Raw genomic sequence first — 16,403 nt, forward strand, 5'->3', positions numbered from 1 at the left:
AAATCATCTCTGTTCCTTTTTTCTGGAAGAGATTGTATAGAATTAATGTTAATTCTTCTTTAAACATTTGACAGAATTGTCCAGTGAAACCATGTAGTCATGGAGATTTCTTTTTTTGGGAGTTTAACATACAAATTCAATTTCATTTATAGTTATAGGGCATGTAATTTACTTATTTCTTATTGGGTAAGTTGTAGCAGTTTGTGTTTTTTGAGGAATTGGTTCATTTCATCTCAAATTCATGTCCATAGAATTGTTTGTAGGGTTCTCTTGATTTCTTTTTTTTTTTTTTTTTTGATGACTGCATGGTCTATAAGGGTATCTTCTGCTTCATTCTTGATATTGTCAGTTTGCTTGGGGTGTCAGACTCCCTGGTTTGTTCTTAATATGTGTATACTTTTAATTACACAAGTTATATATTGGTACATTTTTGTTATAGAATTCTAACAATCCAGAGTATGAAATATACAGAGTAGAGCTCTCTTTCATTATCTTCTACACCTGTTTCTCTCATTTTCCTTCTTAACTCAGAGGTAATAAAAGTAAAAAATTTGGGGTGTATCTTCTGGGACTGTGACTCCTACTCATATGTCATATTTGGTTACCTGGTGGACATTTATTCCCCAACTTTTCAAGGATCTTTTTTGGTGCTATCTTTGTCTGATTTGGTATCAGGGTATTATTAGCTTCATAAAATGAATTGAGAAATCATCTCTCTGCCTTTTTTTTCTGGAAGAGATTGTGTAGAATTAATGTTAATTCTTCTTTAAACATTTGGTCATGGTGTGTAATTGGTCATGATGTGTAATTTTGATGATGAAATTGGTGGTGGGGGAAGTCCACACCAACAGAGGAAAGCCAGAGGGGAGGTCCGAGGGTGGAACAAGCAGTCATCTTTGTCTCTGCAAGAGGAGGCTCCTTAGATCTAGTGTTCTCACATGTTCCCCAGGCTACGACTTCAGGGGTAGATGTAAAATGGGCTCATTTCATGGGGTACCAGATAAAGGAGTCCAGAAGCCTAGCTTCTGGAAAATATCTAATCTTTCAGCAAATTCTGTTGTCCCTTCCTTCAAAATACGTCCCGAAGCTGACCATTATCCATTATTTTCACAACTAACATTGTGATCCAAACCTCTCCTGGATTATTGCAATAGGCCCACTGTTCTCTATAATTCTGCCTTTGCCTTCTAAAAGTCTATTCTCCACACAATTACCAGATTGATCTTCTAAAATGAAATTTCTCATGCAAAACTCTCCAAGCTTCACATGTCCCTGAATCTAAATCTAATCAGTTCTCTAGACCTAAGTACCTGTTTACAAGGCAATACAGGAGAAATGACATAATGTCTGGAATTTGCTTTAAAATACAGCCAAGTCCCCCACTCCTCTGTATCAAACACCTAAATAAAAAGAAATGAACAAAAGACTAAAAGTATGTGTATGGTAGATGGAACAAGAATGGCAGGATATTGATAATTCTTGAAACTGGATTATGAGAACATGAAGCTGCATTCCTATTTTATAATTATCTCTAGTCTGAAAATTTCTATCACAAAAATTTTTCTCTTTGGCTCTTTTTATTTAGGGATTCTTTAAGAAACTGGGAGATTTAGTTTTTTACAAGGCTACATTTGCCCTATCTTCTTCTGCCTGGGGACAGTCTGCAGTGCCCTTTCAAATTTGGGCCCACTTTGGTCCTCTGAGCAATGAACTTGAATGTAGCAGTATGTACCTCCAAAGATATGAACTTTTAAAACATAAGAGAAATATCATTATCTCAGCAAACAAATTTAATCATAATTCTTTTATATAATTTGATAACAAGCCATACTCAATTTCCTCCAAATATGCTAAAATATCTTTGTATAACTGTATTGTGGAGATCAAGATCCAAACAAAGTCCACACATTGTGATTGGTTGATATATCATTTAGTCTACAACAGTTCTCTCTCCCTTTTTATGGCATTTACCTGTCGAAAAAAACTAAGTACTTTATCTTCTAGAATTTTCCACAGTTTGGAAATGATTAATTGTATTCTTGTGATATTATCTACGATGTTCCCCTATCAGCTGTATTGCCTTGTAAACAGGTACTTAGGTCTAGAGAACTGATTAGATTTAGATTCAGGGACATGTGAAGCTTGGAGAGTTTTGCATGAGAAATTACATTTTAGAAGATCAATCTGGTAATTGTGTGGAGAATAGACTTTTAGAAGGCAAAGGCAGAATTATATAGACTTCCCCCACCACCAATTTCATCATCAAAATTACACATCATGACCAATTACACACCATATCCTCCTCTGAGCAATGAACACAAAGCCTGCTACCTGCTTGAGTCCAGAAGGGAAAGGGTGAAAAAAAAGGAGAAAGGAAAAAAACTAAACAGAAACATGTTAACATCTCAAAATATTCTGCCACATTTGAAATACGGGAGACTTGAATTGATTAGAGAACTTCTACTGGAAAAAAGGAATTGTTCTTGAAAACGAGGTCTCTGCAGTTGCATAGACTGTTTTGGACGTAGGTCCACTGAACGCTGTGATGTCATCGTTGAGGTCAGAGAATCTGCTGAGGGCCTGGTGACCTTTGACCCTTAACAGCCCCGCTGTGTAGCGAGCCCAGAGCAGTGCTGTTCCTTCACTAAGCGGTCTGAGATCTTCAGCTCAGGAGACAAAACTACTTTTATTCCTACTGACTCTTTTAAATGAATATCCTAAGAGTCAAGAAAGGCCAATCTACAGGAAAAAGGGGGAGCTGGACATTAAGCATCTTCTAGAAACTCTTCCAGCTGATTCCATGAAACGGCGACAAAAGAGGAAACATTTGGAAAATGAAGAGTCCCAGAAAACCGCTGAGAAGGGAGGAGGTACGTGCGGGGCAAACCGTCTGGGGCACAAGCGTCATTGGCCAGCCTGAGCCGCCTTTAGGGAGCAGGCACTGAGGAGAATGTACCACCTATGCAGCAGGGACGGGGGGACCTGGCTCCTGGCTGACGCCGGCACATCCATCTTGAGGATACCTGGCTGTGAGGTGGCACAGGAAGTCCAGATGCCACTTGCACACCGAAAGCCAGCTTTGCTGGTCTGAGAACTTCTGTACCTGGAACTACGTCAGTCTCCAGACAGGCGGGGCGGGGCGGGGCGGGGGTGGGGGAACCCACTTACAAAGACCCAGTGATGCAGCCTGAGTCTCGTCTTTCTCTCTTACTCTGTCTGTTCTTTCTCTGGGGTGACTGAGTTGGGGGTGGAAAGGTTCTGGTAGAAATCTATGAGTTGCACTGCCCCTTTTAGCAGAAATGAAAGAATAGCCCAATGAGTTAAAGGCCTTGTTGAAAACTATCTTGAGAAGTGAAGTGCTTGTTAGAAAGTAGATTAAACACTTGTTTAGGGATGGCGTCATACTGAAACCATGGAGGTTTGATTCCTTCAGCAGGAAGAATTAACCCATTAATCCAGTAGAGTTTGTGAATCCAGAGTGTGGGACTTCCCAGAGGAAATGAAGCACAGGGGAGGCGCCTTAGAGCGCTGTCAGTTTGCTTCCCAGGAGGCATGATAATGGCATGTATTAAATGTAAACAAGCCCTTTGTTCTGAAAGGGAGATGGTCACATGAAGGGCAGAAAGGAGCCTGCCCCAGATGGCCCTAGAGGCTTCTGCTGCAATTAGAGCTCAGCAGGCCTATGAGGCCCAAGGTCATAAGGACTGTAGGTTGAGCCCGGGGAATGGAGGCATGGAGAGTAGGCCTGGAGAGGAGGGGGTTGGGACAGGAAGGGGAAGCAACCCCTTCAGCTACCCTTACATTTCAGAATATTCTCTCTCTCTCTCTCTCTCTCTCTGTGTGTGTGTGTGTGTGTGTGTGTGTGTTGGGAGCGGAAGGACTGGGGATAATGGGAGTGCCGTGGTGGGTTCTGCAGGGTGAGCTTCCTGTCACTATGCCTGGGCCTGGGCAGCACTCAATACACATAACAGTGTATACTGAATTTTTGTTCAGGGTATTCCAGGAGACAGCCACTCATATGCCCATATATACTCTGATACAGGAAAAAAGTCACACACCTCCACACACGGTGCATATAGTTATGTATACATCGTTCCTCTATTACATACTCACACAACCCTTGTGTGTGACAGTCCTTTCTTCCTACAGAGATTTCATGTATGGTGTGGTGTATGTGTGTGTGTGTGTGTGTGTGTCTCCTCAATTCTCATATAAAAACAGCTACCTTAAACTATCTCTAAATACCTCTTTAAGAGCCCCACACATCGTATATGCCATATCTGTAACATATTGTACAGCAGTGCTAGGCCTGCTTTGCCACAGACCACAACAAAACAAAGATTCACCACCATCCCCTTATTAGGGTTGCCAGATGAAATACAGGATGTCCAGTTAAACTCGAATTTCAGATAAACCACCAATGATTTTTTAGTATGAGTGTGTCCCAAATATGGTACAGAATATACTGACACTAGAAATAAAGATGACAAATGTTGCAGGGACATACTTACACTAAAAAATTATTTGTAATTTATCCGAAATTCAAATTGAACTTGGCATCAGCTATTTTTGCTAAATCTGGGGACCCTTATATACTCATAATGAGCTGACCTGTCATATACTTACAGATTTCTGCTTAGTGTCTGTCTTCCCTGTCTAGAATGGAAGGTCCACTTAGAAGAAGGACTGTTTTGTTAAGTATTCCTACAGTCTAGAAGAGTGGACTGGTGTCTGATACATGGTAGCTGTTCATCAAATATTGCCAGATGAATGAATTAATATACATTATAAATATAAGCCACATCATATAATCAGGAAAAGTTACATATTGCATAATTCCAGGGTTGTAAACACAAACTATGCACACAAACTCCGTAGACACAGACACGTTTCTACAGTTTACCCACACGAACCTACACATATCAAAGGTTATCTGATATGCATCACTCTTACACTTTAGACGTATTCATAGTTACCACACAGGCCTATGTTCCTAACAATACATTATCAAAATACCTGTTGATGGTAATTAAATACTGGAGTATCTACCAGAAGCCAATTTCATAAACCATGTGTGTTTACCACACCTGACATATGTCAGCCACTCAGTAAATATTTGTTGGATGAATAAATGATGCACAAACATTCCTTGTCCACCATATCTCTGTGTACTTCATACCTTTCTCAGAAATGTCAAAGTCCAAAAAGGATGCCCTGCAGTCTGGATCCAGTGGTGTGGCCAAAGGCTGGAGCCAAGGGTTAGGAGAAGTATCCTCTACCTCCGAATACTTCTCCTGCATTTCTTCTTCACACAAGCTCATCCATGGTGGTAAGGGTGCAGGGTTCCTTGGGCATGAGGCTCCTTGGCTGCGAGGTTCATTGGGCATGAAAATCTTTGAGTGTGGTGCTCCTTGGGACTGGGGCTCTTTGGGTACAGGGCTCTTTGGGCATGAGATTCTTTGGTTGCAGTGCTGCTTGGGTGTAAGATTCTTTAGGAGTAGGGCTCCGTGGTTTTGGGGCTCCTTAGTTGTGAGACTCTTTGGGTGTGGGGCTCCTTGGATGTGAGACTCTCTGGGTGTGGGGTTCCTTGAGCATGGGACTCTGGATGCAGGGTGCTATGGGTGTGGGACTCTTTGGGCACTGGGCTCATTAGGTGCAGGGCTCCTTAGGCATGGGACTTTATGGGTGCAGGGCTCTTCGGGTAGAAAGCAGGAGGCTCATAGATCCAATCATGAGGCTGAGAAGAAACTCAGAGCAGTTAGATGTGATCAGAGCTCTGCAGAAGTGTCTGGGCAAGATAACACAGCTGTTAGAAAAGCATGGATATGAACTCAGTGTAGGAGAGAGCATGAGCCCTGGTGTGCAGTCAGGCAGTCAGGGAGCAGTGGCCAGAAAAGTCTGTGCTTGGAGTGTAGGACCATAGGACCAGATTAAGCACCTTCAGCAAAACTATCTGGGTTCTGCCTTTGCCTTCCAGAGAAGAGAGTTCCTCAGCGCAGGCCTCCAGCACTGCAGTGGGACTCTCTAGCCCACACACCTCACACATACAGCCATACTCTCCACAGGTACACTCTCTACACACACACAACCCAAATGCATGACCGGCAGTGCCATTCTCCCACACCACCTCCCACCTTGCACAAATAACACATCAATGTTGGCACCAACTCACATCCTCATAGCACACACATGCTGCCAACATTCCACATAGGCTGCAGTCCTTACTACCACACTCCATACCCCTGGATACAGACACCCCATCAACATCCCTACACACAAATGACACTAGAATTACTGCCCCACAATATGAATGACAAATACCAAGCTCACCATACAGCTACATCACACCATAGTCCCTCTCTCCTGCACCACACATATTCAACTTATGTTCCCCCAGCTTCTGGCACGCCTCGTGCATCTGCTCATGTTTCTAATTTCCTTTTCCAGGAATCCAGAGAATACATCAAGACATCCCCCAGCCTCAATCACCCCTAGCCCAAGTTCAGGAAGGAGGAGAGACTCCTCCCCGCTCACAACATGTCTCCTTGTTGCCCCATTCGTCATATAAGACCTGTGTGTCCTCTCTGTGTGTAAACAAAGAAAAAAGGGGCATGAAAATATACTATATGCAGGTACAAATGAAAAAAGGTGTAGCTGTCTCCTGGGAGACAGAGGAAACTTCAGAGTCCTTAGAAAAGCAGCCAAGGATGGAAGAAGTGACCCTTCCTGAGGTTGTGCGAGTAGGTACTCCCCCCTCGGATGTATCCACCAGAAACCTCGTTTCTGACAGTGAGCCCAGTAGGGAGGAGAAAGAGCATGAGGAGAGGACAGACTCAGACAGCCCGCCAGGTTCACCGGCTGTTGAGGAGAGACCCAGGCCCAAGACACCTGACTGGCTGGTGACCATGGAGAACGGCTTCAGGTGCATGGCCTGCTGCCGGGTGTTTGCCACCATGGAAGCCCTCCAGGAGCATGTGCAGTATGGGATCAGGGAGGGCTTCAGCTGCCACGTCTTTCATCTCACCATGGCTCAGCTGACAGGCAACATGGAATCAGAGAGCACCCAAGAGGAGGAGGAGGAGGAGGAGGAAGAGGATGACCATGAGGAGGAGGAGGGGGAGAAAGAGGATGACCATGAGGAGGAGGAGGAGGAAGAGAAGCCAGAAGAAAAGGAGGAGAAGGAGGAGCAGCCCACAGGGGAAGACCGTGGCCTGAGGAGATCCTGGAGCCAACGTCCAGGCTGTGTGTTTCATTCTCCAAAGGACATTCCAAAGGACAGGAAGTGAGCAAGAGCTGGGTTGGGCTGGGTCCGCTGAGGGAGCAATGGCTTCCCTGAGCCAGTACTCTCTCCCCAGTTCAGGCTTAGGTCTCTGTAAGGGAGATTTGGGGGCTTTACTGGCTCAAGGAACAATGGAGAGGGGCATAACTGGGCTCCTGTTTCTTGCCTAGGCATCTAATAAAGTCTTGATTGTAAGTCAGGATTTGTCCTGAGCTTTCCAGCCCCTACAGGAAGTTCTGAGAATTTCAAAGATCGCATTAACTAAGAAGTGTCTTTCTTTGGTTTGATTTTCACACAGCAACTGAGACTTATAGGCCAGAAGATACTGGAAGATGGTGTGGCCTTCTCTTGCAAGAGGTAAGGCCTGAGACTTGCAGTGTTCTGAGGCGGTGTTGTGAGGCCCAGAGGAATCCAAGGGAAGGAGCCACAGGGATGCATGGGGTTACCTGGTGGCTCTGCAGCCGCATCAACTTGTGGTGTACCTAGTGCTTCTGGAGGAATTGTCCTCCATTTGCTTAGATCATGAGGTGAAGAGCATTGACTGAGAACTTTCTCAATGTCTCCATGATTGTCCTCAATTCTAAGAGGAAATCCTGGAGCTCTTCTAGGCAAATAAAGCTCAATGTAACCTCAAGGGCCAGGATTGGCCTGAAAGGACAGGGTGCCAGCAAGATCAGAGGTATGGAGTATGAGGGCCTTTGGCCTGAGCTGGAAACTCACCTCAGCCCATGGATATAGCCCTTGGGGAAAAGGGGAATTTGGAGAGGTAAAAATATGATCCTGATGCAATCCCAAGAGACCTGGAAATGTTTCAGACCCTTCATTTTGCTGCAGTTGATCTGGAAATCAACTCACTGTGGTATGCATGGCTCCGAGCTTTAAAACAAAGGTGAAGAGTAACTGACTAGCAATGCTCATATTGTTTCTTGCCTCTTCCTGTTCTGCCTCAATTGGTGTCTTCACTTCCAGGGAGAAGAAAGAGCCATGGAGATAGTAGCAGACAGACTGCTCAAGGTATGAAGGAGATGAGGGACCAGCACTCAGTCTAACATGTAAACATCATATGTAATAAAGGCTGTGTTTCAAACCTTCCCTGGATATATTATTTAATTAACAAATTAATCTACCTATCCATCATTTTCTTTTTTCTTTTTTTCTTTCTCTTTTTTTTCAGATGGAGTTTCACTTTTGTTTCCCAGGTTGGAGTGCAATGGCGTGATCTTGGCTCACTGCAACCTCCGCCTCCTGGGTTCAAGTGATTCTCCTGCCTCAGCCTCCTAAGTAGCTGAGATTACAGGCATGCACCACCACACCCAGCTAATTTTGTATTTATTTAATAGAGACGAGTTTTCACCATGTTGGTCAGGCTGGTCTCGAACTCCTGAGTTCAAGCGATCCATCCGCCTCGGCCTCCCAAAGTGGTGGGATTACAGGCATGAGCCACCGCGCCCAGCCCTATTCATTATTTTCATCTGTCACTCTAGTCGTTTGTGAATGAAGTTTTATACCAGCACTGAAGATATCTACCAGCCTTTTCCAGAGGCAGCAATACCCAAGCTCCTGGGATTGATTAGGCTTCTGTGTGACAATTTTTCCAAGACTGGATACCACATTTCACATGAGACCATGACAAACTCTGCTACATACCTATGTTTCCATCATCCAGCTTTATTAAGCTTAGCATTTTTCTATGTTTGCTTCAGTTGGCTTTGAAGTAAAAATGATTGCAAATACAGTCATAGTCCCTTGTTCCATTGCCTTACATATGGATTTTGAGTTTTTTTTTTTAGTACTTCTGTGCATGTCTTATACTATTACATAAATATATAAAATGTTTTGAATATCTTAAAAGTTTCACATAGCGTACTTCATTATTCCTTTGCAACGTGTCTTTATTAAAAAACAGGTTTTTAAGGTTATCCATTGCCATAAACAGATCTGTAGTTAACTAATTTTTACTACTGTATTATAGTTCATTCTGTCAATATGCCGGGCATGGTGGCTTATCTCTGTAATCCTAGCACTTTGGGAGGCTGAGGTGGATGGATCCCCTGAGGTCAGGAGTTTGAGACATGGCCAACATGGTGAAAACCTGTCTCTACAAAAATTACAAAAATTAGCTGGACATGATGGTACATGCCTGTAATCCCAGCTACCAGTGGGGCTGAGGCAGGAGGATCGCTTAAACCTGGGAGGCAGAGATTGCACTGAGCTGCACTGAGCTGAGATTGTGCCACTGCACTCCAGTAGCACTCCAGTCTGGGCAAGAGAGCAAGACACTGTCTAAAAAAAAATTGCCAATTTTTTATTTAGTCTCTTTTTGATGAAATTTTAGTTGCATCCAAATTTCCTCTATTACCATACAGTGTGAGTCTCTCTTGAGGATGTATATACCCAAACATTCTTGCTATGCTAAAGTATATAGATATTTCAGTTTAGTAGTTATTGCCATGGTGTATTTCTTCCTTTATTCAGGCATTTTTTTTTCTGTTTTTGTTCTTCAATAATGATTAATGATTAATGCTTTTCTCCACAAATGTTATATACAATTTTTATTCACTGTAGTCCAAGATATCTTTTCTTTTCATTCTCCTCATGAATGGTATATTTTTTTCTATTATATTTTAGAATTGGTTATTATTGATGCATATTTTAAATTTTCATTTCACATGTAGCAACCTTTTTGAAATTTTTCAGATACAAGTATTTCTATGTAGTATTCTGTATTTTTCTATATTCAATCATATTAAATACAACTAAAAAGAATTAGTTTTTTTCCTTTTTATTTCTAGACAACACTTGCATTTTTCTTCTGTTAACTGAACAGGCTAGAACTCTGGTACAATATAAAATAATAGTGATCATACAAATAACTTGTTTTTAAAAAATATTAAGAATGAGTATTGAATTTTATGTGGGTTTGATGCATCTATTCAGATGATTTCATTCCTTTAGTTGTTAATTTTGTGTAATGCATCATAGGTTTTTGGATGATGAACCATCCTGACCTCTCTGAAATAAACCTCATTTTACCATTACTTTCTTTCACTAAATTTTTGAATTCACTTTACTATTAAGAAATTTAGGATTTCTATGACTATTCACAAATAAAATCAGGGCATAATTTTTTCTTACATTATCGTTGTCCATTTTTTTTCTTTTTTTTAAAAAAAACAAAATTAGCTATCTCCTGTGCCATGATTTTTTTTTCTCTCTCTCATCCCTAAAAGAGCTTCTATGGAATGGGGATTCATTTAATCCTTCTTTTTAAAAAATTTAATTTAATTAAAATTCCAGGATACATGTGCAGGATGTGCAGGTTTGTTACATAGGTAAACGTGTGCTATGGTGGTTTGCTGTACTTGTCAACCCATCACCTAGGTATTAAGCCCCGCATGCATTAGCTGTTTATCCTGATGCTCTCCCTCCCTCCACCCCACTGACAGGCCCCAGTGTGTGTTGTTCCCCTCCCTGTGTTCATGTGTTCTCATTGCTCAGCTCCCACTTATAATTGAGAACGTGCAGTGTCGGGTTTTGTGTTTCTGTGTAAGTTTGCTGAGGATGGCTTCCAGCTCCATCCATGTCCCTGCAAAGGACATAGTCTTGTTCCTTTTTATGGCTGCATAGTATTCTATGGTATGTACACGTACTACATTTTATTTACCCAGTTAGTGCAGGATTCATATGCTGTTTTGATTCTTCCTGATGGGAGCCACCCACTGCAGCTGTTTGTAGTTGGCCATCTCCACCCCTCTCCTCCCATTTAATCCTTGAAGTTTTGGTAAAGTTTTTCTTTAAAAGCCTTATGAACTAGGATTTTTCTTTTCTTGGGTAGAGGGGTGAGAATAATTTTGCTTATTGTTTCAATTTATTGTTTAAAGTTTTCAGTTTTTCTTGAAACAAATTTATATTTTTACAAATTACATTTAATAATACAAAGTAGTCCACAGTTTTGTCATGGTAGTCTGTGATTTAAAAATCCTCTGTTTTAATTATGTTTGCATTTGTTTTCTAATTTGTTTATTTGTGCATTTGCTCACCTAGTTCACCTGATTAGTGTTGCCAGAGATTTGCTAAATTAATAATTGAAAATAAAATCTTTTAGTAGTATTGACATTTTGTATTATTTCCTTTTTTAGATTTTCTAAACATACCTTTATTAATTCTTTCCTTTTTTTATAGGTTTACTCAATTTTTTCTTTTTCTAGCATCTATTGAACACTTAACTTATTGATTTTTAATCATTTATATTTTTAACTAACTGCATGTGAAGCTATGCAAATTTTCTGAAATGCCATTTTATTAGTATCCCACAAGTTTGCTGTGTTATACTTTCATTGTTGTTTACTTTTAATGTTTTATAATTTCTATTCTGATATTCTCTTTAATCTGTGAATCACATAGGAATACATTTTAAAGTTGCTAAAATTTTATTGTAACCTGATATATAGTCAATTTAAAAAGTGTTTCATATGTACTTGAAAATAATGTGTATTCTCTATTGGATTCAAGTTCATATGCATATCTGTTAATCAAGTTTCTTTATTTTATTCAAATTTTTTTTGTCCTTACTATTTTTAAGTCTGATCTTCCAGTTTCTGGTATAGACCGAAATATTTTACAATGATTGTGAACTTGTCCATTTCTCCTTATATTTGTACAAAGTTGGCAAATCTATTTTGAAACTTTATTACAAGTCACGTGAAAATTAATGTTTTGTACATTTTTTGGTGGATTTTCTTATTGTCAAATATTTTCTCCCACTTTTTCTCTACTAATTACTTTCTTGCTTTAAATTCCATTTAGTCTGATTTAATAAGCTTTTTGTCTAAGAACTGTTTTGCTGTACTTACAATATTGAATCTGCTTTTTAGTAAGTGAGTTTAGCTCATTACACTTATTTTGAAGACTGAGAGGTTTGGAAGGATTTCCACCGCTTCATCTGTGTTTTTCACTTATTGTCTCTGGTAGACTGTGTTGGTTCCCATCAGTTCCCTCCTTAATATCACTCTCTGCTTCCTGCTAGCTGAACTCTGATTTTGTTCAGGTTTATTGGGCACAGCCTCAGGAGTTGAATCTTGATTTATTGAGGCTGGTTATATCGCTCCATTCCACTTTTCTAGTGATTGATTATTACCAAATAAGTAGTAAGGGGAAGTTTGCTGGGGAGCTTCTGGCAAATATTTTCCTCTTTGATAAAGAGGGAGTGGCTCATGGTAAAAAACCCTGACCCCTTCCTTCTTGTCTTTGAAGGTAGATGGTGGAAGGTGTGATGCCTACAGCTATGACAACTGTCTTTCAAACATGAGGGGATAGCCATAAAAATTACAGAAAATCCCACTCAGGGACCTATTGTCACTGAGTCACCTACCTCTCAAATCTGAACTTTATGAAACAGTAATCTCATTATTGTTGAAGCTGCTTTTAGTTGGGCACACTATACTGATACGGCATCTGTGATATGTCACACTGCTGTATGCTCATAAAATCTGCATTTCTTGTCCTCCTGAGCATTTACATAAACTGTATTTCCTATCATCTTTTACAGTTAGGTGGGGCCATGTGGCAGAGCTCTCTGATAGAATATGGTAGAAGAGATAAATAGGAGTGTGGATAAATGGGGTGGCCTAGGCTTGGCCCACCAAATCTTCCACATGATCTTCTAAGTCTCCTCTTTTCTCCTTTTTGCTGGAATACATGGAGGATTTAGGTTCCTGAAAGATGGAGAGTTCAACAGGGAGGATCTAATATAGTTCCTGCTTGTTCTGCAGGCATAAAATGCTTAATGGAATGAGTTCTAAATGAGCTGCAGGCAGAGTTCGCTAAGTTTCTCCAAGTGTCTGAGATTGGGAGTGGTGGCTGGAGTGCAGGTCAAATGCAGGCTGGCTAGTCTGTTGATACTGCTTCTCTTCCTGGACACATAGTCTTTAAAGTAGTTTTCCTTGTCCCTGACCGTACTAATCTTTCTCCCTCAACACTTTTCTCCCTCTTTCTCTGACCTTTCAGTACAGGGAAATCTTTCTACTGTTGAGGTGAGATGTATTGTTTGTTCACAGAAATCTTTCCTGTTCTCCTGTGGTTTCTGCTTTTGACATTCCATAGCTAACAATTTCCTTTTTTTTTTCTCCTTTGTTTCTGCTAGGTCTTTATCTTCCTAATGCAATGAACTTGAAGTTCTTAGCTGACTGGATAGGGAAAAACCCAGCAGCAAAGAGAAGTGATAAAAAAAATTTCAGTTAATTTTTCAAAGTAGCATCCAGCTATATATTTTTAAATTTTTGGAGCAATATAGAAATATTGTCATCATAAAAATGGAAATGATATTATTCAATGTATAAAAACAAAGTTAAAATCCCCTTCAAATTATTCCTACTCTCCTTCCAAGCCTGCTTCCTTTTGGAGAGATTTTGATTATTAGTTTGATTTCAAGATCTTTGATCCATGTATTTACATACATAGCTGTTTTATATGATATATGTAGCTTTATAGAGACTTTTTATTCGTAAATTGTATCATACTATGTGTAATCTAAATCAGCATTGTTGTTGAAGATCTTTTAATGCCCTTAATATAGATACTTAACATGAATCTTTAGTATAGATTCATCCCTTTTTTTAAGCAAGTGTAATTTATTTACTTCTAGTGACAAATCATAATATAATTATCCCCTCATTGATGGACATTTTGAGAAAGTTGTTCCTTTCTCCTTCAGTTGTCTCTTGACTTTTTAAACCAGAGTGCATTTCTCCTAAGCATTTAATGATTATCAGGACTGTCTAATGAAATACTTTAAATGGTCTGCAGTGTCCCTATAGAGGGGTAAAATTTTAAACTCTATATTTCAGTTCTCTCTCAACATCTGGAATTTTCTTAGCTATTTCTTCACTTCAGGTTGAGTAATTGCATGATTCATGTAATTACTTTTTCCCTTTAAGGTACTAATTTTGATTGTGTCATGTGAATTACTGACAAATGCTAGGCTTCCAGTCAAGACATTGGGCCCTTGATCAAGGAACTTAACAATTTCTCTGGCCTCAGTTTTTTTATATGTTACGGAAAGATTTGGGCTAGCTGACATTTAGAATGCTGTATGTCTGTGAAACCTCCTCATTTATTTGTCTGCTATTTGAGAAGAGAGGGTTTTCTTACGAAGCATGAGCATCATAATAATTTACATTTATTGTTGTTTTTAACCTTGACTTGGACAGAATACTAATCATACCCAGCTTTTTAGTTATACATTATGTTACATATATTTTTAGCTCTAAATACTTTATATAACCCTTGGTACTATTTTAAATAACATCTTATTTTCTCTTACATTTTCTAATTTGTTATTTCTAGTGTAGAGGGACTTGATTGATTTTAAAATTTTTGATATTGTAACCCTCTGCCTTGGTGAACTATATAATTATTATATAGTTACTATTTTACCTGTGGATTTCTTTGGGTTTCCTAGATAAATGATGATATCGAATGTAAATAATGTATTCCATGAATAGTTCATTATAATGCATCTTATATATGCTTTTAAAAGTCATAGTAACTTTTTTTCATATATTTTTAGAACTCCCCCCCGACCCCACAAAGGGGAACTAATATCAACTATCTCCATATATCCATTCCATGTTTTAATTCTTTTCTTGTATGTATATATCCATAGCAATATATAGAATTCATGTGAATATTTATTTACATAACTGTTATAACATTATGAAATGTATTTTATTTCAATCAACATGTTTTCAAGATTTATCCATGTCAATTCATGTAGATCAAGATCCATTTAACAATTTGATACTGTTCCATCATATGCATGTGGCCTCATTTATTTTCCATTCAAATATTATTGAACAATTGAATTGTTTCCATCACTTCTCTAGAACAAACAGGATTTCATAGAACATTGTGTAGATTTCTCCTGAGAGTCAGAAAGGGTCAGGCTGTTTGAAGGATTGCTGCTTGCCTTTAGCCCCCTTCCACAGGCCTCCTCCAGTCAGACTTTTGAAGCACAGATGACATTTGTCAGAAATTTGAGGCACAGATGAAAGGAAAATTCTCTCAAATGGGGAGACCTAAGTCACTGCCCAGAAGGTAACAGGTTAATTTTAGGTACCCTGTTGGGCCCTCCGGAGAATCTGGGCTAGCCTGCGCCTTGTCCCTCTGCCTCTTTTCAAAACCAGTGTGGAGAAAAGGAAAATCCAAAAGCTGTGAACACACAAAGGGAGTGATCTTGGGGTTTGGAGCTGTTTTTGAGATCTCAGAGTGGACTGTGAGGGCACAATGCAACCAGATGGCCCGGCCCTGCCTTCTGAGAACTTCTTTGCAAGGAATGCTAGTAATTAACGGTGGTGCCAGACACATACAGCTGACATGGACCACATTGTCACAGAAATCTGCTGCTTTACGAACATCTCTTCTTGTTCATACACTCTTGTTTTCCATTATTTGGTCGCTGTCTTTTGTACTGCACTAATGTGAATCATGATAGCTAGGGGACTGGGGACATAATGACCCTTTCTTGCTAAGCAGCATTAGTCCATAGCTTGAAGGTGAGGGAGGAGGTCAAACTAAACTCAAGCAGGAAAGATGGTGTTGAAGAGATGATCTCAGAGCTGGGTGTATTTTCTCAAAAGTTGACAAATGTTGTGTAGCTCCAGGACTGCAAGTGTTTCTTGGAGGCTTACTGCCATGGGGATGGGTTCACTCATCGAAGGAACCAGGTACCCCCTTCATTTCATTCCTTGCTCACACCTATTCTTCTGCCAGTTTCTCTGCTTTTGAAATATACTCTGCAAGACTGATCTTCTCCTGAAACCACTTTCTACTTGTTATTCTAGTCTTATTTATGAGCATTTATTGTCCCTTTCCAGTGTTCCCCTAAAATTCCGCGGCAGGGAGTTTATAATTTGATGATCATGCTTCTCGCCATACTCTCAGCAGCCTCTGATAAATTTTATCTACTTTATGCCGTAGTATTTGCACATCAAGATTTCTTACTAACTCTGCAGCTGTAGGTTAACCCATTAGGAATCTTGTCATTTTTTCTCTTTTGACAAACCTTTTCCATCTTTCAAGGTACTTTGCTTGCCTCTTTCCTACCTCGACTCTTTTTTTTAAGTTT

At 39.9% G+C, this 16,403-nt stretch overlaps 1 protein-coding gene across 1 annotated transcript; it reads left to right on the forward strand.

Annotated features, from left to right (window-relative positions):
* The first annotated feature begins 2,627 nt into the window (after positions 1-2,627).
* On the forward strand, positions 2,628-8,364 carry FAM170A (family with sequence similarity 170 member A). The gene is made up of 5 exons (XM_012450927.2): positions 2,628-2,870; positions 5,189-5,329; positions 6,448-7,282; positions 7,578-7,636; positions 8,249-8,364. Exons 1-4 carry the CDS (start codon positions 2,801-2,803, stop codon positions 7,582-7,584), a joined length of 1,053 nt encoding a protein of 350 aa, XP_012306350.2. The 5' UTR covers positions 2,628-2,800; the 3' UTR covers positions 7,585-7,636; positions 8,249-8,364.
* The last annotated feature ends 8,039 nt before the right edge of the window (positions 8,365-16,403 follow it).

Source organism: Aotus nancymaae, unplaced genomic scaffold (assembly GCF_030222135.1).
Source record: "Aotus nancymaae isolate 86718 unplaced genomic scaffold, 86718_ANA_hifiasm-v0.15.2.pri h1tg000064l_0, whole genome shotgun sequence".
NCBI lineage: Eukaryota > Metazoa > Chordata > Mammalia > Primates > Aotidae > Aotus > Aotus nancymaae.

Excerpts from the sequence above, each read along its gene's own strand:
- FAM170A (XM_012450927.2), top strand. The coding sequence starts at position 2,801 with ATGAAACGGCGACAAAAGAGGAAACATTTGGAAAATGAAGAGTCCCAG. Across the intron at positions 2,871-5,188 it reads AACCGCTGAGAAGGGAGGAG|AAATGTCAAAGTCCAAAAAG; the intron begins GTACGTGCGGGG and ends TACCTTTCTCAG. Across the intron at positions 5,330-6,447 it reads ACACAAGCTCATCCATGGTG|GAATCCAGAGAATACATCAA; the intron begins GTAAGGGTGCAG and ends TTCCTTTTCCAG.